The sequence below is a fragment of the Eucalyptus grandis genome, chromosome 10 (genome assembly GCF_016545825.1).
Source record: "Eucalyptus grandis isolate ANBG69807.140 chromosome 10, ASM1654582v1, whole genome shotgun sequence".
Taxonomy (NCBI): Eukaryota; Viridiplantae; Streptophyta; class Magnoliopsida; order Myrtales; family Myrtaceae; genus Eucalyptus; species Eucalyptus grandis.
Genome location: NC_052621.1, coordinates 2,513,771 through 2,539,033, shown reverse-complemented (window position 1 = coordinate 2,539,033; position 25,263 = coordinate 2,513,771). Strand labels below are relative to the sequence as shown.

The 25,263-nt window shown below is 40.5% G+C and overlaps 3 protein-coding genes across 5 annotated transcripts; all 3 read left to right on the top strand.

Moving 5' to 3' along the window:
• Positions 1-758: 758 nt before the first annotated feature.
• LOC104421076 (phosphoinositide phospholipase C 2) lies at positions 759-5,350 on the top strand. Of its 3 annotated transcripts, XM_010032916.3 has the most exons (10): positions 1,231-1,832; positions 1,920-2,004; positions 2,221-2,417; positions 2,693-2,828; positions 2,915-3,163; positions 3,247-3,476; positions 3,776-3,893; positions 4,234-4,386; positions 4,513-4,599; positions 4,903-5,350. In XM_010032916.3, the coding sequence occupies exons 3-10, from the start codon at positions 2,233-2,235 to the stop codon at positions 5,194-5,196; spliced, it is 1,452 nt and encodes a 483-aa protein (XP_010031218.2). In that variant the 5' UTR covers positions 1,231-1,832; positions 1,920-2,004; positions 2,221-2,232; the 3' UTR covers positions 5,197-5,350. The 3 variants fall into 3 exon arrangements, with proteins under 3 accessions (XP_010031216.2, XP_010031217.2, XP_010031218.2); XM_010032914.3 differs by lacking the exons at positions 1,231-1,832; positions 1,920-2,004 and adding an exon at positions 759-1,192; XM_010032915.3 differs by lacking the exons at positions 1,231-1,832; positions 1,920-2,004 and adding an exon at positions 760-1,168.
• A 5,214-nt stretch (positions 5,351-10,564) lies between these two features.
• On the top strand, positions 10,565-15,023 carry LOC104421075 (phosphoinositide phospholipase C 2). The gene is made up of 9 exons (XM_010032912.3): positions 10,565-11,053; positions 11,789-11,985; positions 12,266-12,401; positions 12,487-12,735; positions 12,828-13,057; positions 13,359-13,476; positions 13,747-13,899; positions 14,022-14,108; positions 14,482-15,023. The coding sequence occupies exons 1-9, from the start codon at positions 10,736-10,738 to the stop codon at positions 14,773-14,775; spliced, it is 1,782 nt and encodes a 593-aa protein (XP_010031214.2). The 5' UTR covers positions 10,565-10,735; the 3' UTR covers positions 14,776-15,023.
• A 653-nt stretch (positions 15,024-15,676) lies between these two features.
• LOC104421074 (NF-X1-type zinc finger protein NFXL2) lies at positions 15,677-24,493 on the top strand. Its single transcript, XM_010032911.3, has 14 exons — positions 15,677-15,745; positions 17,732-18,964; positions 19,058-19,171; positions 19,264-19,319; positions 19,913-19,979; positions 20,598-20,690; positions 21,265-21,350; positions 21,426-21,588; positions 21,698-21,871; positions 22,035-22,225; positions 23,010-23,091; positions 23,246-23,452; positions 23,882-23,971; positions 24,060-24,493. The coding sequence occupies exons 1-14, from the start codon at positions 15,677-15,679 to the stop codon at positions 24,213-24,215; spliced, it is 2,781 nt and encodes a 926-aa protein (XP_010031213.2). The 3' UTR covers positions 24,216-24,493.
• The last annotated feature ends 770 nt before the right edge of the window (positions 24,494-25,263 follow it).

Genomic DNA, 25,263 nt, shown 5'->3' with positions numbered 1-25,263 from the left:
GAATCCCTTTAATGCTCATACGTGGTCATAGCTTTTCTGCAATAAGGAAAACTCATGAGCTACCGTCCCATCATCATTAAGAAGGGCCGACAATCGTGGGGGAAATGGCTAATGGGGGTTGCTAGGCCTGGCCAAGGACTAACGACCCTTGTCGATCGCAAGTGAGGACATGTAGGCCCTTGCCCAGTTTTGGCCAAGGGCCACAAGTGGCAGGAGTGGTATTTTTCGTTAACTAGTGATGAGGTGGCGTTACTTAGGATAGAGAAAATAAAAATAACCACAAATACATTTTCTTTTAATCAAGTTGGACTTGGATAAAGTTAGGAAGGATTTAGATTGCATTAATTTGATAAATTTTATGATTTAATTGTATTTTTTGAAAGTTTTAAGTGTTTATTGAACTTTCATGATAAATTTTAAGATTTATGTTGATTTTTACAATAAAGTACTACTTTATGCATAGATAGAGCTTAACACCTTCTCTCGAATATACTATTAGAAACAAAATATGTCCTCCTCACGTCAGCTTTTGCAAAGAGAAGCATCTTCGTCACGCATCGCAATCACCTTTTCCCTCTTCAGGTATCATCATCCAGATTAAAGTTAGCCTATCCCCAGTAGCTAACCATAATATTCAAGCATCACTTTGTCGGCTAGCCCTTTACCCCCCAAAAAAAAAAAAAAAAAAAAAAAAAACCAAAAGCAAAAGACAGGTCAACTCAAAAGATCATATAATTAACATCTCCCCCTCGAGAAACAGAGGAAAGAGAATCAAATTTCTTGTTACTTTTTCCTTTCTTCTTCTTCTTCTTCTTCGTCTTCACAGTTTATCGACAAAAAGATCACATCCATGTCGAAACAGACCTACCGAGTGTGCTTCTGCTTCCGCCGGAGGTTCAAGCTCCATGTGGCGGAACCACCGGGCGAGGTCAAGAGGCTGTTCGTGCAATACTCGGAGAATGGGACCCTGACGGTCGATCATCTCCACAGGTTCTTGGTCGAAGTTCAGAAGGAAGAGAGAGCCACGAGAGAGGACGCGCAGGCCATAGTGGACAGCCTACGTGAGCTCAAGCATCTTAACATACTTCACCGGAAGGGCCTCAGCATTGAAGCCTTTTTCAGATACCTGTTTGGTGATATGAACCCTCCTCTCTCTCCGGATCATGGGGTAATAAAAAAATCTGTTTCCTTCGTACGTATGGAAATCTCCTTTTGAATGTCAAGATCCAAAGTGAAAACTGATTGGTGCTCCATGAAATATTCATCACGTGATAATCTTTCTTGTTTAAATGAGATCCTTTCACTTTTTGAACCCTTTCCCCACTCTCTTTTCTTCTTTTTTTCCTCTTGGGTCTTCAGACATATGAAATCTAGCTTGATTGAGATGGTTACAGCTTGATGATATGGGTGCTTTTAATAAGAAACGAGGATTTATATCTTTACAAACATAATTTAAAATGTGTGATTCTTCTGGGGATGCTAAGTTAGAAAAGTTGATGATAATTAGTTTTTCCTTTCCATTGTACCCTCCCAGAAGGATGAGAAAAAGAGATTTTTGCGGCAAAGTTAACTCTACTTCTTAGTTTATCCCTATTATTAAAAGAGAGTGGGAACGGTACATATTATTGATTTTATTTCGTTGAAGATACTCAAACTCAAAGTCCTTAGAGAAGGTCAGTACTTTCCTTTTCATTAAATTAAGCTGGAAAAAAAGATGAACAACTTTCTCGGCATGATGTTGACCAGTGCCCCGGTTTAACTCTAGGCACGTACTGAAGGAAAACGAAATGAACACACTTTTTACAGGAGCTGGGAGCATTCTCATACAACAGGTTGGCTTAGGAGTTCAGCGAATATGCTTAGATTTATGACGCAGATCCAGTTCTAATGAGAACAAATTATGTTTGAGCCACTCGTAGGGCATTCGACCATGTGAGATCAGTGGGTACATCATGGCCCAAGATTCACCTACCTAGGCCAACTTAACTTGTCATAAAAGAAGTGGTACAGTTCGGCTTACTTTAAGTCTCGTCGTTCCTGTGTTGTTCTGTAGCTTTTCGTTCATGTGTTGTCTCGCTGATATAAGCAACGTCTGCAGTCTATGGCAACAGAGCATTGAGTTTTCAAGTGCTAAATGTCCTGTCGGCTCGCATTTATCCCTTACTTTTCTTGACAGTAATTCGTAGTGACGTCTTTTTTTCCTTTTATGATCTAATCCAGGTGGGCCATGACATGGATGCCCCTCTGTCTCATTATTTCATATACACAGGCCACAATTCATATCTAACCGGCAATCAGATAAGCAGCAATTGCAGCGATGTTCCGATCATCAAAGCGCTCGAGAGAGGCGTTAGAGTGATTGAATTGGATATATGGCCAAATTCATCTAAGGACAACATCGATGTTCTTCATGGAGGGTACGGTGATTGCGTGCCAACATGATTTTACATGTTCATGTTGTCTAGCCAGAATTATCGCTATAATTCCCTGCATATTAACTTCCTGAAACATTTTAATAATGCGCTACACTTGAAAAGATGATGCTGATATGCTCTAAATGTATGGCACACGAAACTTGTAATCGTCTTGTTATTTTGCTCCTCTCAAAGATAAGATTGCAGAATCTGATGTTTGATCTAGCTTGTTTGCATGCTCCATATGTACTACTATTAATTTCGTTTTATCTATCTAGGACTTTAACCACTCCAGTGGAACTTATAAAGTGCCTGAGGTCTATTAAGGAGCATGCGTTCGTCGCGTCTGAGTATCCGGTCATCATAACCTTGGAAGATCACATCACTCCGGAACTTCAGGCCAAAGTGGCCGAGGCGAGTCTATTTGAAATTTTGTGTGTGAATGTGTACCTGATATCAAATTTTTATATATTATTTACTGTCCTCGGATCTATTTGTAGATGGTCACTCAAACCTATGGAGACATGCTGTTTTGTCCCGGATCGGAAGTTTTAAAGGAATTTCCTTCTCCGGAGTCGCTCAAGAAGCATATCATAATATCAACAAAACCTCCTAAGAAGTATCTTGAGGCCCAGGAAATCAAGGAAAAGGAAATTAAACAGCAAAAGAGCAAGGCCTCAACCGATGAAGAGGCTTGGGGAAAAGAATTACCTGAACTCAAAGGCGGGGACTCTGTAGCTGGTGATTCGGTATATGACAGGAAAGATTCCTTGTTTTGTAAAAAACCATCAAAACAACTTTCTTTAATCACTGAATCACGGTCTTTTGGCAGAATGATTCAGATGAAGAAGACAATAATCACGAGGAAGTACTGGACGACGGTGATAAAGCACAAAGCGATGTGATGCCGGGATATGTGAGGCTCATAGCTATCCATGCCATGAGACGAAAGGGTGAATTGAAAGATTACCTGAGGGTGAATCCTGATAAAGTAACGCGCCTGAGCTTAAACGAGCAAAAGCTTGAAAAAGCAGTCGCTGCCCATGGGAAAGACCTTATCAGGTATTACATGTGCATGTCGTCGGCCGACATCTTAACATTTATACAAAGAAAAGAGGAAGCACGCCAGGGAATTAATGTCAGACTGGTCAAAGCTGGAAAAGTTATGTCAATATTTAAAATGATGCATGCTTGATCTCAGCTCACTGCTAAAGTGTATGAACTTAAATGAAGTTAAAATTTCATCCATAGTTGATGATATGCTCGGCCAGTTATGTCCAATCATGAGTGTTGCTCTTCCATATTTCTCATATTCTACTTAAAATCATACGCAATAATTTTAACCGATCTGTCTATGTAAGGTTTACCCAGAGGAACTTGCTGAGGGTATTCCCGAAGTCCACGCGTTTTGACTCGTCGAACTACAATCCAATGATCGGATGGAGGTACGGAGCTCAAATGGTTGCACTCAACATGCAGGTATGATTCTTTCCTAGCCATTAGTCTTCCCAAAAATCCTTCCTCGCATCATTCCTACTTTTGTAGAGACAATCCAAGCAAAAAAGTTGTTTTTCCTAGGCATTGTCTGTGGAGCAGCCTGATCTTTCAATGGCAGACCTTGTTTTGATGTGAAAAATAGAGCCTAAATGCTGGTGTCGTTAGGCCTTTAGTACTGGCATATGTGAAGATAAGAAACGAGAGGAGATTAAACCAAAGATTTTGCGGAAATTGTTTCATTCTCATAAAAGGGGCAGACGGAGAATAGCAGTTCCTGTGTTGCTGTGACAGAGGGACTAATGGCTATTCTTGTTTTGACAAGGGACATGGAAGACCACTCTGGTTAATGCATGGAATGTTCAGAGCAAATGGTGGTTGCGGTTATGTCAAGAAACCAGAATTCCTAATGAAATCTGGCCCGGACAATGAGGTTTTCGATCCCAAGGCCAAACTTCCGGTGAAAACAACTTTGAAAGTGAGTGAGCTTACTCACTCGACTTTCCATTTGCGAAGGGCCTTCGAGTGCTTGCCATTGTTTAAAATTGCAATCTTTTCTCTTTCGAAGGTCTTACTTTCCATTTTATCGTTTATCCCTCGGCAGGTGACTGTGTATATGGGAGAAGGATGGTACTACGATTTTCATTGTACGCATTTTGACGCATACTCACCCCCGGATTTTTACGCCCGGGTAAGTTGATACAATAGTTAGATGCATACTCTGCTATCGCTTGCCAGGTTCTTATCTGCATCATCATGGTACTTGCTCTATCGAGCGACTTCAGCCATCGTGTTCCAGCAACTATGATACTCAGTCGCCATGAAAGAACAAAATTAATATTTGTTTGCTTCTTATGTTGCTCCCAAGTTTGCTGCATCCTTCCCCAAAAAGAAGAAAGTCTCTGCAGTAGGAAGCAAGTCAGAAATCATGGAGCTCCACACCAGTCTAAAATGTTTGGGAAAGCTTAAAATATAACAGCAAACATCGATGCAGGTAGGAATTGCCGGAGTTCCAGCGGATACTGGCATGAAGAGAACGAAAACGTGGGAAGACAATTGGACACCGGCTTGGAACGAAGAATTCGAGTTCCCTTTAACTGTTCCGGAACTGGCTTTACTTCGGATCGAAGTTCATGAGTATGACGTTTCGGAAAAGGATGACTTTGGAGGCCAAACGTGCCTACCGGTGTGGGAGCTGCGAAGAGGGATACGATCGGTTCCGCTCCATAACTACGAGGGAGAGAAGTATCCATCCGTGAGGCTTCTTATGCGCTTCGAGTTCTTTTGAATATGTTGCCAGAATCACCGGTAAATATGACTTGGTTTGTGTGAAACTTTCCTGAAATGTTTGATAGTTGACATGAACGTGGTACCCTACGTGATCATGAACTATTGAACAAGGCATTTTAGATTAAATAAAAGTTTAGAGATCATTTCTATCATTTTTCCTACCTTGCATAGTCTCGATTAGATTAGCAAACTCCTGATAAAATTAACATAATGGGAAGGCTTTGGGAAAAGTGTTAGAAAAGTCATAAATTTTGATTTTGTACCAATTTATCTTAAACATTTTATTTTGGTGCCGTTTTAAATCTTTTAAAATTCAATTTAGTCTAATTTTGACGGATATTTAGTCCTAAAATTCTTCCGGCTAATTTTGGTCGGATATTGCTGACGTAGCACTAATATGTACAACTTTTAATAATATTTTAATTTTTTGAATTATTTTTTTTTTTTTTTTTTTCCCCCTCATTCTCTTTCCTCCAACAGGTTGCCGGTCGGGCGAGGCTCAACCCTTGCCAGCCTAGCGCAAGGCTATCGTCGTGTCCGTTAGCAAGGGCTTGAGCATCGCCAATAGCTAGCACGATCGAAGTCAACCTTGTAGACACTCGCCCTCAACCTCATTGACACTCGCCCTTGACCTCGCTAGCACTCGCTTTTGGTAGATGGCCTAGTAGGCGACCGGTTGGAGGAAAGAGGAGGAGGGGCAAAAAAATAAAGAAAAGAAAAAGAAAAGGAAAGAAAAAATAAAAATAAAAATTAATAATTAAAAAATTAAAAATTTATTAAAAATTGTTCACGTCAACATCGGTCATATCACATTAGTATTATCTAGCCAAAATTAGTTGGAAGAATTGAATTGGCATTGGGTCAAAAGTCTTAAGATTAAATTAGCATAAAGTCAAAAATTTAGAACTAAATTGACACAAATAAAAGGTTTATGATTGAATTGATACGATGTCAAAATGTTTAGAACTAAATTGACATAAATAATATATTTAAAACTAAATTGATAACATGTTTAGGGCTTTTTTGACATAGGAAAGCTTCCAAAACTGAAAAGAATTATTACACCTATGTAAACCTCTAGACTTACTAACACATCAATTAAGAATAGAGCAATGTTCAATGCAACCTAGTGGCTTTTCTAGAATTTGTTTGCCCAAACGATTTTTTTTTTTTTTTGTTGGTAAAAGTAAGATTATAATGAACTAAGGACAAATGTATAAAAGATCGGCGCCAAAACTTACACTCTAAAAGCAAGGAGCAAAAAGAGTGAAAGGAGTCAATGTAAGAAGCCAGAGGCAAAACACGAAAGCAACAAAGTTGACAATAGCCCAAAGAAGGCAAAAGAAACACGACAACTACAATCAGCCTGGCAACCTCGACCTACATCTAAAAGAAGGGACGAAGAACGGAGAGCCGAAGTAGTGGGAACAAAGTCAATAGATTTTAGTTACTTGAAATAAGATAGAAACTCAAATGAAATCGTTTCCAATGAACAGAGTCAATAGATACTTGGCAAAACTACTTCGTGATTAACTTTAAATAATTGTGGATTGGCAAAGGTTCGGTTAGTTTACGACAATAAAATTGGATTTTGTTTGATATTTGTTTTAGAAAACATTTAAATTCATTGAAGATATGTAATTTAATATTTAAATATCTGTTGGGATAATTTTAGAAAACATTCAAACCCATTGACTTTATGCCACTGTTGTCTTCACGGCCCACGACCCCAAAGTGTTTTGATTCCTCATTTTTACTTACGCGTTTGTTTGTGTTTTTGTTCAAAAAGTGTTCCGGGGAATAGAAATAGAAAAAACTATTTACATTCGGGAACAATTTTTTATCGAAAAAACCGCGTTTGGTAAACTTATTTCGGGAATAAAAAAAAGAATAGAAACATATTTGGTAAATAAGGCCCTGCATGGAAACGTTCCAAAAATGTTTACGGAACACTTTGTACTTTTTTTTGTTCCCGGGAACAAAAAAGAGCAAACGCGTTCGGTTGCGTTTGTTCCTTTTTGTTTTTTTGTTCCGGAACAAAATTGGAGCAAAAAAAAGAAACACAAAAGTTGCTTCTGGAGAAAAGAAACACTTCTTCAAAGCCAAAAAGAAACGCTTCTCTTCTTCTCTCTCTTCTCTTTTCTTCTTCTTTTCTTCTTCTTTTTTTCTTCTTTTTCTTCTTCTTTTCTTCTTCTTTTTTTCTTCTTTTTCTTTGGCCGGTGGCGCCGTTGGTCGGCGACCTCACAGAGCCCCGACGAGGTCGAGCTCGCCCGACCAAGGCGAGGCTCGGCCTCGCCCGCGCCGGCGACACACCGGATGCAGGCGAGCCCGAGCTCGCCTAGCCAAGGCGAGGCCGAGCCACCCCACCACGGCGAGGCTCGGCCTCGCCGTGGCCGGGCGAGGCTGCCGGCCCCCGTCGGCCTGTCGGCGGAGGCCGGCGACCGGCTGAAAGAAGAAAGAAATAAAAAAAGAAAGGAAAAAATGGAAAATAAAATAAAAATATTAAAAAATTAAAAGAAACAAAAAGAATAAAATTTACCAAACGTGTTTCTATTCATTTTTATTCCGGAACAAACGTTACTAAACGCGTTCTTTTGTTCAAAAACCGTTCCCAGGAACGAAACACTTTTTTTTTTTTATTTGTTCCTAGGAACGAGAAAAGGCAACGTTTCCATGCGGGGCCTTTGTGTTCTTGTTTTGTTTCTTTTAATTTTAATTTTAATTTTAATTTTTATTTTTATCCTTTTTTTCTTCTTTTTGGTCGGTTGTCGGCCTCGGCCATGGCGGCGACTAAGCCGACGAGGGCCGCGGCCTCGCCCGGCCACGACGAGGCGGCCGAGCTCGCCTAGCCATCGGTGAGGCTTGGCCTCGTCGGGCCACCGCTGGCGCGCCGACCAGCGGTGGTTCGGTGACGCTGAGGCCTCGCCGGTGGCTAGGTGAGCTCGGCCTCGCCAGGGGCAAGCGACGCTTGGCCTCGCCGGGGGCCAGCAACACTCTGACGAGGTCACCGACCCTCGACGGCCGATCATGGAAGCCATGGGCGAGGCACGTGTGGCTAAAGAAAAAGAAGAAGAAAAAGAAGAAAAAAAAAAGAGAAGAAAAGAAAGGAGAGAAAAATTTGTTCTTAAAATTTGTTCCAAAACAAGAAACAAGTTTTTTTTGTTTCTTGTTTTTGTTCCAATTTTGTTCAGGACAAAACGCAAACAAACCCGATTCTTTCCTTTTTTGTTCCAGGGAACATAAAAACAAAAAATCTGTTAATGAACAAAATTTATAAACGCAACCATGCACGCCCTTACAATCGGCAAGAAAAGCGAAGTACACCCTCAACAGGACGTAGGTCTTCACTAAAGTGTTTCAGACATATAAATTTTCATCTAGCACTTTTTTGGGGTGGGGGGGGTTGGAAATTTGCCCTATAAACCTTTCTGAAAATTCGACCAAAGGGCAGTACAAGCTAAGAGTTTTTCAACGAATACCGGATCTCAAAATATCACACATTCTTACCACAGTATTTTGATCTTGAAAGGATATAAACTACGTACTTTAACCGATCAAGTAGTGCATTCGTATGAATGTAATCATTACATTTTCGATCGCCACGAGAGTGATGTTCATTTAGAGTTACAACTGAAAAAAACTATCATAGCTGGTAGCCCATTTGGTTTGATTACCGGAATCTGTGATCCCGACACTTTGATTCCTATTTCCCAGTAGATGATATTTTCCTGATTAGCTGGTGCTAGTTTTCAGAAGAGTTTTTTTTTTTTTTTTTAATGTCCTTTTCTTATTCAAGCATGTATCCAGATGAGAATGACAAGGACAGAACTTTAAGCTTGCGCTGAACTCTTGTTTCAGAATTGGATGCCTATTTTCCCTCACAATTCTCTAGCGGTTAGCTGCCCATTCAAAAATAACTAAAGGCAAATGTGTGGGACACCTTAGATTCTTTCCTTTAGAATATGTCTCGAATTTAAGCATATAAGCGAAAACCCAAATTAAATTGGAGTAGGTGGGCTATTTAAAATGCTACTCAAGTGGGGCGTCCAAAAGCATGGCATCGAAAGTCTATAATTCACATAGGAGATTTTCTATTTCGGATATCTATATATATATCCAATGACATCTGAGTATGGAAATTAAAAGTGCTAGGAAACAAAAAAGGGAAGGTGTGAAATCAAGGTACAACTTCATGAATTGAAAATGAAGTTCTAGCCAATAAACTTCAGAGTGAGATTTGTGAATTCATTTGTGAGATTGAAAGATTATTTCGGTAAAAATTATGATGGCTAAACACTGTGTATTATAAGATGTAATTGGGGACTGGAAAACACCAAATCATTTGAGTGACTCCAATGGTTCTAGTATGATTATAATTTCTATCGTATCACTTGATTTATAATGAAATCGCATGTTGCTTCTCCCTTTTGAGTAATTTACATTGACTAAATCACTTAAATTCAATATATGATCTATTTTCTCATCCGTTTTAGTATTGAGCTCGATAGCTTGTTTTTCGAAATAGCTCCTTCCAAAGGCGCCTTCGTCTTCCTAATTTCCAATAACGTCTAACATTTTCACTCGAAATTCAACTATAAAGTAGTTTAATTCAGACAACTAAACAAATGCCAAATAGAGATGGCAAACCGCTATATGAAAACCCTAAAGATGCCACTCAATGGAGATTCTTTTGTACTTTCCGTTATGCTGATACTACAACTCAATTTCATCTTTAATTCGACTTATGCTCCGGTTCCACAAATTTGTAGAAAAACTAAGTTTCTTTCTTTTTAATTTTTATAAAATATTCAAAGTAGAATCATGGAAATAAATAAGATCGATCAAGTGCATTCGGTTCAGTTGCATTTCATCTCTTTCTTAATACGACTCGATGTTAATTAAATATAAATTGTAGAATCGGGTTTTGTGGGGACTCTTCCCAAATAACCAACTGCACGTTTCTTGCTTTTCGATTCAGTGAATCCCTTTCACCAGACCACATAAAAGGTCGTGTCGTGTGTCTTTTTCCCCGCGAATCACGTTACGCGTTTTTGCGTTTTCGCATGTTGGGCATTATCACAATCATGCACGTGAAATTTGATCTACCCAATAACCACATCAAACTACAGATCCGTAAGCATTACAATAGTCAAGATAGTCGGTGGTGCTTTCTCTCGTCATTTTTCTTATTGGCTTCGATGAGGCCAGATTATCAACTTAATAAAATATATGTAATGCTACCTTTGCGTGGACAGACCTATCACCTCTCTACAATATGCTCCATAAGAAACAAACATATCCCCACATCAAAAGCATCGTCATCTTCACAGATCACAATCACCATTATATATAATCATCACTTTATTGGTTGGCCACCACAAGAAAACAAAAGAAAAGAAATGCCGCCTCCATCATCGACTCCCAACATTCACGCTTTCTCTCTTCTTGCTCTTGTTCCTGTTCTCGTTCTTCGTCTTCGTCTTCGTCTTCGTCTTCGTCTTCATTGACAAGAGATCGCCTTTTTTTCTGGGGAACCAATGTGGAAACAGACTTACCGGGTGTGCCTGTGCTTCCGCAGGAGGTTCAACCTCCGCATGGCGGAAGCACCGGACGAGATCAAGCGCCTGTTCTCGCAGTACTCGGAGAATGGGATCATGACGGCCCATCATCTCCGCAGGTTCATGGTCGAAGTTCAGAAGGAAGAGGGTGCCACGAGAGAGGACGCGCAGGCCATAGTGGACAGTCTACGTGAGCTTCGGCATCTTAACGTACTTCTCAGGAAGGGCCTCAGCTTTGAAGCCTTTCTCAGATACCTGTTTGGCGATGTCAACCCTCCTCTCTCTTCAAATCAAGGGGTAATAGAAATCACTTCTTTACCTAGTAATGTAATTTCATTTTATTTCAGATTAAATGTTTGAACGAAGAACATATATTTTATGCCTCGATGCAGCAGAACCATAGTGATTCATATGGAGTAAAATTGTACTGCTGATATAGAGAAGCAAACCGACCATTATTTGATAAAACAATCACGTCATAATACGCATGATGATCTATTTCTGAACGTAAACATCCAAGTCAATCTGATTGATGCTACACGATGCATCCATTACTTAATACACTGTGTTGTTCGCATGAGATGACGTCACTGTTTTTCATCTCTTTTCCACTCTCTTCTGATTTATTTCTTCTTGGATAATTAGATATCTGAAATTTAACTTGATTGAGATTGTTACAGCTTGAGGGTATCAGCGCTTTTGATATGAAACAAGGATTTATATCTACAAGAAACATAATCGAACAGGGTGATTCCTCTGAGGATGCCAAACTAGGAAAGTTAATGAGAATGGGTTTTCATTGTATCCTCCAAAAAGGAGGGGAAAAAGGGAACTTGTGATACAGTAACTCTGGATTTTATCATTCAGGTGTTGTCTTACTGATATCAGGAAAAGCATGCAGGTTGTCGTGATACAGTATGATTTTTTTGTGTTATATATGTACGATCGACTGGCATTATCTTTTCTATTTCTTACAAATAATTGGTGGTGACAATTTTTTTGTTGTTGTTGTTGTTGTTTGGATCAAATCAGGTGCACCATGACATGGATGCCCCTCTGTCTCATTATTTCATATACACAGGCCACAATTCATATCTAACCGGCAATCAGATAAGCAGTGATAGCAGCGATGTTCCGATTATCAAAGCGCTCCAGAGAGGAGTTAGAGTGATTGAATTGGATATGTGGCCAAATTCATCCAAGGATGACATCGATGTTCTTCATGGAGGGTACAAACATCGAGCGCTGCATGATTCTACATGTTCATGTTGTCTACTCAGAATTGTTACCAATCTTATTCCCCGAGTATTTTCTTCCCTGAAACAATATAATAATGTAAATCGCTTGAAAAGCATGATGCCGGTATGCTCTGAATGTATGGCACATCAAACTTGTGAATATGCCTTGTTCTTTTTCTCCTCTCACAGTGTAGATTGCAGAATTTGATGTTCATCTGGCTTCTTTTGCATGCTCCGTATGTACTAATGTTAAAATGGTTTCTTCTGTTAGGACTTTAACCCCTCCAGTGCAACTTATAAAGTGTCTGAGGTCCATCAAGGAGCACGCTTTTGTTGCGTCTGAGTATCCGGTCATCATAACCTTCGAAGATCACATCACTCCGGATCTTCGAGCCAAAGTGGCCGAGGCAAGTCTTTTAGCAATCTGTGCGTGAATGTGTACCTCGAATCAAATCTTTGTACATTATTTATTGTCCTCAGATCTATTTGTAGATGGTCACTCAAATCTATGGAGATATGCTATTTTGTCCCGAAGTGGAATGCTTAAAGGAATTTCCTTCCCCAGAGTCACTCAAGAAGCGTATCATAGTGTCGACGAAACCACCTAAGAAGTATATTCAGGCCCAAGAAATCAGGGTAAAGGAAATTGAAAAGCAAAAGAGAAAGGCTGAGACAGATGAAGAGGCTTCGGGTAAAGAATCATCTCAACTTGAAGGTGGGGACTCTGCAGCTGGTGATTCGGTATATGCCGGAAAGATTCTGTTTCTTCGATTTCATACAAAATCATCAAAACAACTTCTTTCACTCATGGATTGATCATGGTCTTTTGGCAGAGCGAGTCTGATGAAGAAGACAATAATCATGAGGAACTACCTGAGGAAAGCGAGAAAGCACAGCGAGATGTGGTGCCGGAATATGTGAGGCTTATAGCTATCCACGCAGTGAAACGAAAGGGCGGACTAAAAAATTACCTGAGGATTAATCCTGATAAAGTCACACGCCTGAGCTTAAACGAACAGAAGTTCGAAAAAGCAGTTGCTCGTCATGGGAAAGACACTATAAGGTATTGCGTGTGCATGTAGTCGGCCGACATCTTAACATTTAGACAAAGGAAAGAGGAAGCACGCCAGGGAAAATTATGTCAAAAGGGTTAAAGCTGGAAAGATCATGTCAAAATTTTAATGATGCATGCTTGATCTCAGCTCACTGCTAAAGTATACCAAATAAAATGAAGTCTAAAATTTCATCAGTAGTGAATAATATACCCAGCTGGGTATGTCCAATCATGAGTGCAGCTCATCCATATTTTTCATAATCTACTTTAAATCACACGCAATAATTTTAACTGGATCTGTCTATGAAAGGTTCACCCAGAGGAACTTGCTGAGGGTATTCCCAAAGGCCACGCGTATTGACTCGTCGAACTACAATCCAATGCTCGGATGGAGGTACGGAGCTCAAATGGTCGCACTCAACATGCAAGTATGATTCTTTCCTCGCCCTTAGTCTTCCCAATATCCTTAGCTGCAAGAAACAGTTGTTTTTCCAAGGCATTATCCGTAGAGCAGTCTGATCTTGTATGGATAGAACTTGTTTTGATGGGAAAGTAGAACCTAGATTATAGTGAAACGATATGAGATCGAACCAAAGATTTTGTGGAAAGTTTTCGTTCTCTTTAAAGGGAAGGACAAAAAGTAGCAGTTCCTGTGTAGCCGTGACAGAGGTACTGATAGCTATTTTCATTTCGACAAGGGTCATGGAAAATCGCTCTGGTTAATGCATGGAATGTTCAGAGCAAATGGGGGTTGTGGTTATGTCAAGAAACCAGAATTCCTAATGAAATCAGACCCGGATAATGAGGTTTTTGATCCCAAGGCCAAACTTCCAGTGAAAACAACATTGAAGGTCAGTGAATTTACTCGCTTGGCTTTTCGTTGTGAAGGGCCTTCAAGTGCCTGTCATTGTTTCCAATAGAAATTCTCTCTTTGGAAGGCCTTTTTCTCTTTTCATCCTTTGTCCCTTGGCAGGTGAATGTGTATATGGGAGAAGGATGGTACTACGATTTTCCTCATACGCATTTCGATGCATACTCACCTCCGGATTTTTATGCCCGGGTAAGTTGATGCGGTAGTTAGATGAAAAAGCTGCTGTCATTCAACATTTACATTTTCTGCATGTGGTACATGCACTCCATTGAGCAGACTTCAACCATCGGGTTCTGGCAACTATTTATCTTAGTCGCCATGAAAAGACATAATTGATCATTATTTGCTTCTTATGTTGCTCTCGAGTTTGGTACATCCTTCACCAAAAAGAACAAAGTCTCTGCAGTAAGAATCAAGTGAGAAATCATGGACTGTGACATTCTTTTTCTTTGATGAATAGAAGAGTAGGCACTGGCAGTTGATAGGAAGCGTGAGAAATTTCGACTGATTCCAGGGAAATGTCTGGGAAAACTTGAAATGTAAATAGCAAACATCGATGCAGGTAGGAATCGCCGGAGTGCCAGTGGATACTGTGATGAAGAGAACGAGGGCGCTGGAGGACAATTGGACACCGGTTTGGAACGAAGAATTCGAGTTTCCTTTAACTGTTCCAGAACTGGCTTTACTTCGGATCGAAGTGAATGACTATGACTTCTCGGAGAAGCCCGACTTTGGAGGCCAAACATGCCTACCGGTGTGGGAGCTGCGAAGAGGGATACGATCGGTTCCGCTTTATGACCACGAGGGAGAGAAGTTCCGATCCGTGAGGCTTCTCATGCGGTTCGAATTCGTTTGAATTTGTTGCCAGGATCACGTTTGTCAGCTGGATGGGGTGAGGACTTTCCTGAGTTTTTCTGAGTTTCTGAACGTTCCTTTGAGACGGTTTGTGTGAACTTGGTACCGGTGTCTGTCCTAAAATTTAGGTAGACATGGCCAGGAATTTTTTTTTTTTTTTGGTCTAACATGGCCAGGAGTTCAGTGTTGGAAATATGTGTGCAACGAACATGTAAGAATCATACGAGCAAACCTTCTCTTTTCTTTCTCTCTTGCTTTTCGAGTCTTCAGGCATTTGGGCTAAAGTCTGCATGCAACAAATTGCTTCATTGTGATGAATTCTTTTCTTTCTCTGCTGCCCTGCTTTACCCGAGAACCTGTGTTTTTCTCCGAATTCTCTCACCTTTTCACTCGGTTTTTCAAGGATGAATTCTTCTTCTTTTTCTTCTTAAGCTTGACATTTAATTATCCTCTAATAGATGAGTCTTGGAAACCATTATCCTTATGTAAGTCCAAGTAAAAAATTTAGAGGGAAAAGTCCCTTTAAATTTTAGGCAACAATCCTTATAAAAGATGACAAAGTGGCACATCGACGGCACATGCATGACAAAAGGAAATTTCGGTAGACCTTCCATGAACCTTGGAAACACGATTCGTTTTGTCTAGATCATATCGACTCCAATGACCTTCAAATCATGACCAGCTCCCACTATATTGGAATCATGTTCAATCTCACTATCTTGAAGGCCTGGACTTACTCCTTGCTGGTGAGAATTCCACTATGGAGAAGATTATGGAACGGACTCTAGACCAGCGCGAGAGTGCAGTGATCCAAGGAAAAACCAAGTGTTGCATGTCCTCCATTGAGGACATGATCGACTTCACCACCTTGATATTGGATCATGACTGTCGTAGTCCGATCCATGGAGACCGCTAGAGGGTCGAAGCGGGAGGTTTTGATCGAGCTGGCCGAAAGGATCGAGGGCAACGAAGTGAGTAAGGCCATTGCCTAGGAGGGAGTCCGAATTGAAAGGCTCGATCGGTGTGGCAGTATCACTTGAATCCTCCTCCTTGTGGCGAGAGAAGACGGGGCGGAGATTGAAGACTAGGCCTCAAGGCAGTAAATTATGCTTAAAATTGTTGGAGAAATCTATTGGAAAAGATGAAAGTAAGAATTAAATAATCTGGGTGGATAAGCAGGTTAACCCTCGGAGTAGGAAACTCGATATGACTAGTTATAGCGGCATTGTTATAAGTAAAACTTAGGTAACAAATTGGAAAAAAAGAAGAGATTATTATTATTATTATTATTTTGGTATATTTCGATTGTGCTTGAGAAATTCTTTTAACAAACAAATGGAAGTGATGGTTAATAAAGGAAGAGATCACATTAGACGTTATAGCCGTTACAAAATAATAGCTTTCGATTTTTCAAAATTCTTGAAATATCCAATATAAACAAGCTGAATCAACTAGGAGAATGATTCACCATACTTTCTTAATGGCAAACATGCCCAAAACAATCTCCTTTTCGAGCTTGAATTTGTTTATCTTGGTCCTCCCAAACCTAACCAATTTTATATAAAGTATAATGCTACACGTATTAAGATCTTTTACTAAGAAATATCTAGTGATGAAGTGTTGAATTTGATTAGTTACTTAGGGAATTTCTATGAGATGATTTCACAGAACCCCTTGGCCGGTGTTACCGGTAAATCATTGCCCCTCCTCACCAGGCGCTGGAAACTATTAGCCTCGCACAAAATTTGTGAATAAGTGATTGTCTATTACCAAGTTGGAGTATGGTAAGGATAGAGGAAATATCAAATGTGACCTTATAATGCAATCACATTCTTTGGTCCAATTTTTTTGCCCTTTTTGGATGGTAAATATTTCTTTGTAGGATTTCCCCTACAGTTGTCATCACAGTAAAGTTATTGTTCCTGGAAAACTACTTTTCTTATTTTCTGGCATTTGGATAATGAAAAATCAATAATTATATTTTCCATGGATTGAAAACAACAAATTTGGATGTGAGAAAATAATTTTCCTTTCTGGTGAAAAAGGAAATCACTTTCCATAAACCACAAATAAAAACTAACCATTTCACTTAAAAATGATTTTCCTTGATTAGTTTTTCATTTATCATGACATTTCAATGAAACAAACACATCGCGTTTTGTGGAAAATGATTAATTTGAAAAATATTTTCCTTCCAATGATTGTTTGTATAATTTACAAAAGATAAATAAACAAAAAGCAATTTTATTGTCCACGAAAAGATTTATAAAAAAAAATATTATCGATAATGAAAATATTTTTCATCAACTAACTAGCTAGCGATGCAAGCATTCAATTTTTAGGAAATATTATTCAAATAATTCATTTTTCATGAAACAAATGAAACCAATCAAATCATCCAAGTGCAAGGATGGATCACTTTCAGTCAAATGACCAAATGAAAGATTAGTAAATAAACACCATTAAAAATTCACTTACATGGACCACAAAAAGCAAACACCTTAAGAATGATGGCGTTTTGGTTATAAAATTATCAAATAAAGTTGCAATGGAGGAGAATAAATGTGTCGAGCAAGTACTAGTTTAAGATTTTTTTGTATCACAAGAAAACATCTAGATATAAATGTGTCGTAGCAGGTATAATTTTGAATTTTAATATCTGAATTTTTTTCAGAATAAATATGTCACAAAAGACTAAATTTATAGTTTTTTTTTTTTTTTTTTGTGGCTTGTCCCCAAATAAAAGCACAATTGATTTTTTTTTTTGCCAACAAAGTTTTCGGGCCGGGCCGGGCCGCAAGAGTCCGAGTGCATCGCTGCGATCCGACTCTCGAGAAAACCGGTTTTTCTACTTCCATTTTATAATTTCGTCTGTATATTCTCGCCCGATTCTGGTTTGCGAATGCCTCAATCGCGATCGACGAAAACCATCACGTAGCGTCAGCACCATGCACTAGCGGCGGCGGCCGGCCACCGATCCACCGCCGCGACGATCCTCGAGGAATTCCCCGATCCGGCGACCCCATCCGGCCACCGCCTCAAATGGCGACCCCCGCCGTCCGCCCTCGCCCCCCGCCCAGGTGCTCTCCGACTCCGACTCCGACTCCGACAACGCCGCCGCCCCCTCCGGCGCCCGCCCGCTCCGCCACGTGGACCTCTCGGACTCCGTCTTCAAGTCCTACCTCCAGTTCACCGGCCACACCGCGGCCACCGTCGACCTCTCGAAGATCCAGTCCTTCCTCGCCTCCTCCTCCTCCGGCGCCGTGTCGTGCCTCATCTGCCTCGAGCGCATCCGGCCCTCCGACCCCACCTGGTCCTGCTCCTCCCTCTGCTTCTCCGTCTTCCACCTCCTCTGCATCCAGTCCTGGGCCCGCCAGTCCCTCGACGCCGCCGCCGCCCGCGCCGCCGTCCGCCTCTCCATCCCCGCCGACAAGGCCGCGGAGGCGGCCTCCTGGGGCTGCCCGAAATGCAGGTGCGAGTACTCCAAGACCCAGATCCCAAAATCGTATCTTTGTTACTGTGGCAAGGTGGAGAACCCGCCGGGTGATGATCCTTGGATCTTGCCGCATTCTTGCGGTGAGCTGTGTAATAGGCCCTTGAGGCCCCTCTGCGGGCACTCTTGCTTGTTGCTTTGTCACCCCGGTCCGTGCCCCAGCTGCCCTCAGCTCGTGGAGGCCGAGTGCTTTTGCGGATCGGCACGGGATGTCCGCCGATGTGGGTACAAGAACTTCTCCTGTAAGAAAAGGTGCAATAAGTTGTTGGATTGTGGCATTCATCAGTGTGGTGAAATTTGTCATGAGGGCGATTGCCCGCCATGTCGGAAGAGAGGCGTGTATAGGTGCAGATGCGGGAAGAGGGAGGAAGAGAGAGATTGTTGCGATAGAGATTTTCGGTGCGAGGTGCCGTGTGAGAAAGCTCTTGGTTGTGGGAAGCATGTGTGTAGCAGAGGGTGTCATGCTGGGGAATGCGGGGATTGTCCATTGCAAGGGAAAAGAACTTGCCCTTGCAGGAAGAGGGTGTATGAAGGAATGGCTTGCGATGTTGATGCGCCTTTGTGTGGCGCCACATGTAACAAGACGCTGAGCTGCAGTTATCATAGGTGCCCGGAACGGTGTCATCGTGGACCTTGCGTTGAGACTTGTAGAATTGTTGTTACCAAGTCATGTAGGTGTGGAAGCTTGAAGAAAGAGGTAAAAAGTTTGATGCTTTTATATGAAAAATCATGTCGAATTGGTAATTGGCATTTAATTGCCAATTGGATATCATAACTGAATCTAGAATAGGTTCCTTGCTTTCAAGATTTGTCATGTGAGAGGAAGTGCATGAGAACGAGAGACTGTGGACGTCATGCTTGCAAGCGTCGTTGCTGTGATGGGGATTGCCCGCCATGCTTGGAGGTGATTGAGTATAAAATTAAATTCTTTTCCCTTTTTAATTTGTTGTTTCGCATTTATAGGTCTTCTCTGATGGTATGTTTTCTTAACTGTAGAAATGCGACAAGCGGCTTAGGTGCAAAAACCATAAATGCCCTTCCCCATGTCACAGGTATGTTATCTCCTTATTCTCTATTAAGGAGATACCTAATTTAAATCAAAGATGAATAAAAATTAGTCAAAGTCCCTTCATAATCACGAAAACCGAAGTAGGAAACAAAAAAGTCAAAGACCCCAAATATTGCTGAAGATTGAATGACCAAAAAATGACAATGTCATTTTGGAGGACAAAGAAAGGTGGAAATTAAATGGAGAAGGTAAATCCAAGATTGCAGAGACAGATGTAAATATGGGAGTGGAACTACTTCTGCTTTTTAATAAGTATTAGAGTGACTGCAAGCAAGTGCACCAGCATAGTCAACATGGTAAAAACCTAATTACACGGTGATCTGGAGCTAATATATCCCTAAGTGGAAGCCGGCACTTTGGAGGAATCATTGGATTAGAGCGTCTCCATATGTTTCTTTGTTAAAGAAGGCATCTAATTGAAATTGGTAGATTGATGAACTGGCAACTTACTGCTTTTGAGCATGATTTTGCAATGAGAAGTTTGTGCTTTTATGGATCTTATTCTTAGGTTAGCATTCACGTTATTTCCACCATAGAGCAGGATGTAAATTTTGAATTTCACTTTCGATATTTCAGAGGTGCCTGTGCCCCTTGCCCAGTGATGGTGACAATTTCATGTGCATGCGGTGAAACACAGTTCGAGGTGAGTGTGGTTTTTGTGTAATTAATCTGTATGCAATAGTCTTGACCTAATCGTTTCCTCCTTTTATATCATTTGATTATTCATGAAGTTTTAATATTTGGACTGGATTAGACAATGGAATTACCTTGCTCTGCATTTAGAAGGCTTGTAATTGCGTTTAAAAAATTAAGGATATGGACGCTAATTCCTATAACTGTGAAACTTCCTGTTGATGTGCTTTGCATACAATGCTTTCTATTATGTCGTTCACTTAATTTGTGGGCAGTCACCTGATTTTGGAGAAAGTGAAGGTTGAACCTGAAGGAATCTCCATCTTTATGGATCATTAAATTTTGCAACCTAAGAAAAGCTGAGGGTCAATGATGCTTGATTTGCTTCTTCCACACTTCCAAAATCTGGCTTTGACGAGTCTGTTACGTTTGATTGCGCAACAAGATTAGAATAGCATAACTGTTCCAATTTTGAAGCTGTCTAGTACCAGATTGAACTTTGTTTTGTTAGGCATTTAAGTTTTGAGGTTGACATTTTTTTTTTTGTGAGAAGTTGTAATATTTTTCTTTTTAAAATCAAAGAAACATGTACGAATTTAAATAGCTTATCCTCTGTTTAACTGTGTAGGTTCCATGTGGCACGGAAATGGATCAGAAACCTCCTAGATGCCGCAAACCTTGCTCCATTACGCCACTCTGCCGGCATGCATCAATTTGCAAGGTATAATTGTTTATTTTGTGTATCAAAGGACTTCCTAAATTTCATAGACTGAGTTTAAACATAGACATGTATTGGATCTCCTGCATTCAGCAAAATATGATTGGGTCTTTCTAATTTTCACTTAAGCCTTGGGGATTATGTCAGAACATTCAACCTTTTTCCTATGTAGTTATTGCTGGATTATCAAAAGAGCTATGGGGTTTTCTTCTAGCTCTCGAACCATCTTTTCTTCTTTTTTCCCATCCTTTTTTTTGGCTGAAAGCTTTCATTATATTTGCTTTCTTTTAAAACCAATGATGAAGTTTGAACCCTGAAGACAAGATTCGTTGTGATTTAGGAAAGAACTGGTTATTGGTTAAAACACTAGTGATTGGAAGGCTTTCCCTCTATTGTTTGCAACTTATTATGTCTTTGGTTATCTGAGTTTTGCACCTACCTTCTTATTTTACAACTTGGCCCCCTTAGAAGCTGTAGTTCATGGGGTATGGAAACAAATCCCATTCTTTATTTAAGAGCTAACTTCAAGTAATTGTGGGTGATCTCGGCATTAATTTCTCATCTTTTGGGTCCTCAGCCGCATAAGTGCCACTACGGAGCATGCCCGCAATGCAAGCTAATTTGTGAAGAAGAGTATCCATGTGGTCATAGGTGCAAACTGAGGTTTGTAGTCCTTTGCACTGAGCCGATTTGAATCTTCATTTGACAATAATTCTGACTGCTTATATTGTCAATCAGATGTCACGGCCCTAAACCTCCTCCTAATCCAGAATTCACAGTGAAACCTAAGAAGAAAAAGTTTGTCCATCAGAGTGAATATACTCCTGGTTCTCCATGCCCTCCTTGTCCTGAACTTGTCTGGAGATCATGTGTCGGACAACATGTAGGGGCGGAAAAGATGGTAAGTTTTACTCATGCGTTGGCAGATTTAGTTCTTTTGCAGTATTGATTGCTGTACAATATCTCACATTTCTAATACTCATCTGTGCTTCACTTGATACATTATTCAGATGGTATGCTCACAGAGAACACTGTTCTCATGTGATAACTTATGTGGGAATCCTTTATCCTGTGGCAATCATTATTGCACTAAAACTTGCCATGCCTTGAAGAGCCGATCTTCAACATCATCTACGACCAGAGGTGGTGAATCTTGTGAAAAGTGTACTCTCCCTTGCCAAAAGGTTTTTACACTTTAATCTAATCTAGCTCTTGACACGACATGTCAATGTCACTAATGTTTCATGGCCAAGTACTCTGCATATTTCCTTTTCTGTTAGATTTTCTTTGGCCAATTTTGGTAAGAATTAACAACCAGACTTTAATTGTTGGAAAATTTATATTCAGGAGAGGACACCCGAATGTCCGCATCCCTGTCCCCTCCGTTGCCATCCGGGTGAATGTGCATCATGCAAAGTTCTTGTCAAGCGTTCATGTCACTGTGGTGCCATGGTCCATGTTTTCGAATGCATATATTACAACACCCTGTCAGGGGAAGAGCAAATGGCTGTTCGATCATGTGGTGGGCCCTGCCACAGGTAACATTTGGTCTTTGCTTTAAGAATTTCAAGCAAATGCTGGTTGGTTAGATAAGTACCTCCATTGACATTGGACAGAGAGCCTCAACATTCAGGAGCAAAGAGTATGATCATAAGTTGATTACAGCTGATAGTTTCTCTTGTTGAAATATTCTAGGGAGTGGAAAAGGCTTTGTTTGGGATCCAAAGAAAAACTTTTGAAAATTTGGCTGTATGTGGCTTTTGCTGCTAAACTGTCCCTATATCCCAACCCCCACTGCCCCAAGGCTAGAGTTCATATTATTACTTATTTCTATTGTGCTTATGCTTTGTCCATCTAGAATTTGGCATTACTGCTATCGTATTTGTGTTGGGTCATCTTTCATTGTATCATCACCTTCCGTGTGTCATCATATCTTAACATTTCTAAAATTCATGGAAATCATCAAGGTATCAAAAATTAGATTGTGGGCTCTCTTATTTATGGAGAGAGTTAAGTAGCAGATATCTATATCTATTGTTTTAGTATGTTAGACATCTCTGAGCTCAAAAGTTTGCACATTTCCTGCCAAAAGAGAAGTTATCAATCAATTACTCCAAAAGCTGCATTTTAGCACCATTTAAGAAGCCATTTTTCTGGAAACAAGGTGGAAGGCTCTTTGGTGAGCTGGTTATGGTGTCATGGGGTGATGAGTTGTGTGTTAAGTTTCGTCAGCAAAAGCTTATTTTACCTGTGGTGGTTTAAAATGGTTGTTGGTGGGCTACCATGATAATTGATGAGAGCTTATCACTTTCTGATGTGCAGAAAGTTGCCCAATTGTACCCATCTCTGCCCAGAGACATGCCATCCCGGTCCATGCCCATCTCCTGAGAAGTGTGGCAAAAAGGTATTATGCTACTTTTTGTACAAATAAATGGAAAGATCACTTGACATCTTTATTGAAGTTATTAATGGCATACTTGATTGGTAGGTTTTGGATTTAGTAGTTGACTGGAACAATTAATTTACTGTATTTCTCTTTTGAAATCTTCTTTTGCAAGGTTACTGTTCGTTGTGAATGCCAGACTTTGAAAAAGGAGTGGCCTTGTCACAATGTCCAAGCCGCATATCTTGCTGCCAGCCGTGATCCGAAGGACATATCAAAGAATCAATTCGGACATGGACTTCTTCCTTGCAACTCTGACTGCAAAAGCAGAATGCAAGTTGTTCAATCGAACTTGCAACAACGTAAACCTAAAATTTCAGAGGTAAGTCCAAGGTTGTCACAGCTGGAATGAGCACTCACTAGGTTTCAGATGAGCTGTATCTAATGTGTATCAAGTGCAGATACTGTGCATATGAGCATGATTTTTATTGAACAGAAATAGATGCTAAAATGAATTTGGAATTGGATTTTCTGTATGAAACTAATACGCCAGGATAAAACTAGTTAAGTTCAGTCGTTATGTAATGTATGGGTTCTTTTACGTATGATTTGATCTAAATTCTTTTAATGCTCCTATGTGGATCTTGGTCCATTCACGATTTTTCTTGATTTAACTCATGACAATGCAAACATCCTTGCTAATAAAGATTGTGTAACTTTTATGCATGAGTATATTGACTAAAGATCTTGTTTCTTGTAAAAGAAGAGTTTGTTGACCGAACATCCATAACATTTTGCATGTTGTTTCAAGATCGAGGAGCCTGATCCAGGGAAGTCTGCCCCAAAACGTCGGAAGCGACGTGAAAGACTGCAAGAAACAAAGGAAACTTCTACTCTGCAGGTAATAAATTTTGTTGGGCTAAGACTTGCATGAGACGAGAACTCTTTCTCTCTGGTTGATTGAGTAAATTTTGTTGGTTGTTGGACAGAGAATTGGCAGCACCATGCGGTGGATGCTTGTTTGTCTAGCCATTGTGGTGGTCGTGATCGCAGTGAGCTACTATGGTTACAAAGGTCTATTGAGGCTTTCTGATTGGATGAATGAGATCGATAGGCAAAGACAACGAGGACATCCTCGAATCTAGTTGTAATGTATGTAGCATTGTCTCCTTGCATCTATTTCATAGGCATACATAGATAAAGTTCTGCACAGAAATTCGCCACCGACTAGACATGAGTCTAAACACCAAAACAATTATCCAACATGTTCTAATTTATGACAAACGCTGAAAAATCCTTATGATTTTAGTATTTTTTGCTTTACTAAGGAACCCAATCCAGGAGACACTAGGCTGGTTATTTTTGTTCTTGTATTTTGACATATCTGTCATAATAGCCAATATAAGGTTAGTATTTTTGCTGCGCTGCGATGTGTTCGAGTGGTTCTATTGCTGCTTTGTGCATTGTCTTGAACTACCAAGTTACATTCACTCGAACATCCGAGAACTGTAACATCATCGGAAGCTTTTCAAGATCTTCCTCTGTAGCATAGCTGAATATGCACAGGGCGGAAGATTCACCGAGACCTTGTTTGCAGTAAAAACGAAGTAAACGCGATATATGTTTGAAGTCCGAAAAGTCATGCTGTCTTTGTTTGGTATGACCAATCAAGAGTAGTGGACTTGGCCTTCTCAAGGGAGCTTCTTTGGACATTCTTCCTAAAGAGCATTGAAAAGTTCAGGAGACGATGACTCGGGAAGAAAGCGAGCGCTCGGGTTGACGCCATGTCTTTCAGTCAAAGAAAGATGATTCATGGAGTGTTCAGTGGGATCGTTCTGCTCTTAGCATCCTCCTCGTATAACAACGAATGGGGTGCGTGTGCGCGTGTGTGCGCGTGCGTGCGCGTCTCTCTCTCTCTCTCTCCCCTTCGATGGAGCCATCTACAGACGTTCCTCTCGTTCATCGACGAGAAGGAAGGGGCGGTGAAAAGGCCGGTCCGAGAGGAGACTAATGCAGCGGGCCTCGGATAGGAGCACGAACGAGGATGGATCGGTGAACAGTTCCAAGAAAAGGCAATATCAGATACTCTTCGAACGACAGAACTGATCGCAATCTAGTCTATATGGGAGTACCAAGAAGTGCACATAAGGTGATAAATTGCCGATCAATCCTATTAAAACCAGATTGCATAGG

Coding starts and splice junctions, on each gene's coding strand:
- LOC104421075 (XM_010032912.3), top strand. CDS start 10,736: ATGTGGAAACAGACTTACCGGGTGTGCCTGTGCTTCCGCAGGAGGTTC. Junction 11,054..11,788: donor CTCTCTCTTCAAATCAAGGG/GTAATAGAAATC, acceptor GGATCAAATCAG/GTGCACCATGACATGGATGC. Junction 13,477..13,746: donor TGGTCGCACTCAACATGCAA/GTATGATTCTTT, acceptor CATTTCGACAAG/GGTCATGGAAAATCGCTCTG.
- LOC104421076 (XM_010032914.3), top strand. CDS start 851: ATGTCGAAACAGACCTACCGAGTGTGCTTCTGCTTCCGCCGGAGGTTC. Junction 1,193..2,220: donor TAAAAAAATCTGTTTCCTTC/GTACGTATGGAA, acceptor GATCTAATCCAG/GTGGGCCATGACATGGATGC. Junction 2,418..2,692: donor ATCGATGTTCTTCATGGAGG/GTACGGTGATTG, acceptor TTATCTATCTAG/GACTTTAACCACTCCAGTGG.
- LOC104421074 (XM_010032911.3), top strand. CDS start 15,677: ATGGAGACCGCTAGAGGGTCGAAGCGGGAGGTTTTGATCGAGCTGGCC. Junction 18,965..19,057: donor GTGGAAGCTTGAAGAAAGAG/GTAAAAAGTTTG, acceptor AATCTAGAATAG/GTTCCTTGCTTTCAAGATTT. Junction 21,872..22,034: donor GTACTCTCCCTTGCCAAAAG/GTTTTTACACTT, acceptor ATTTATATTCAG/GAGAGGACACCCGAATGTCC.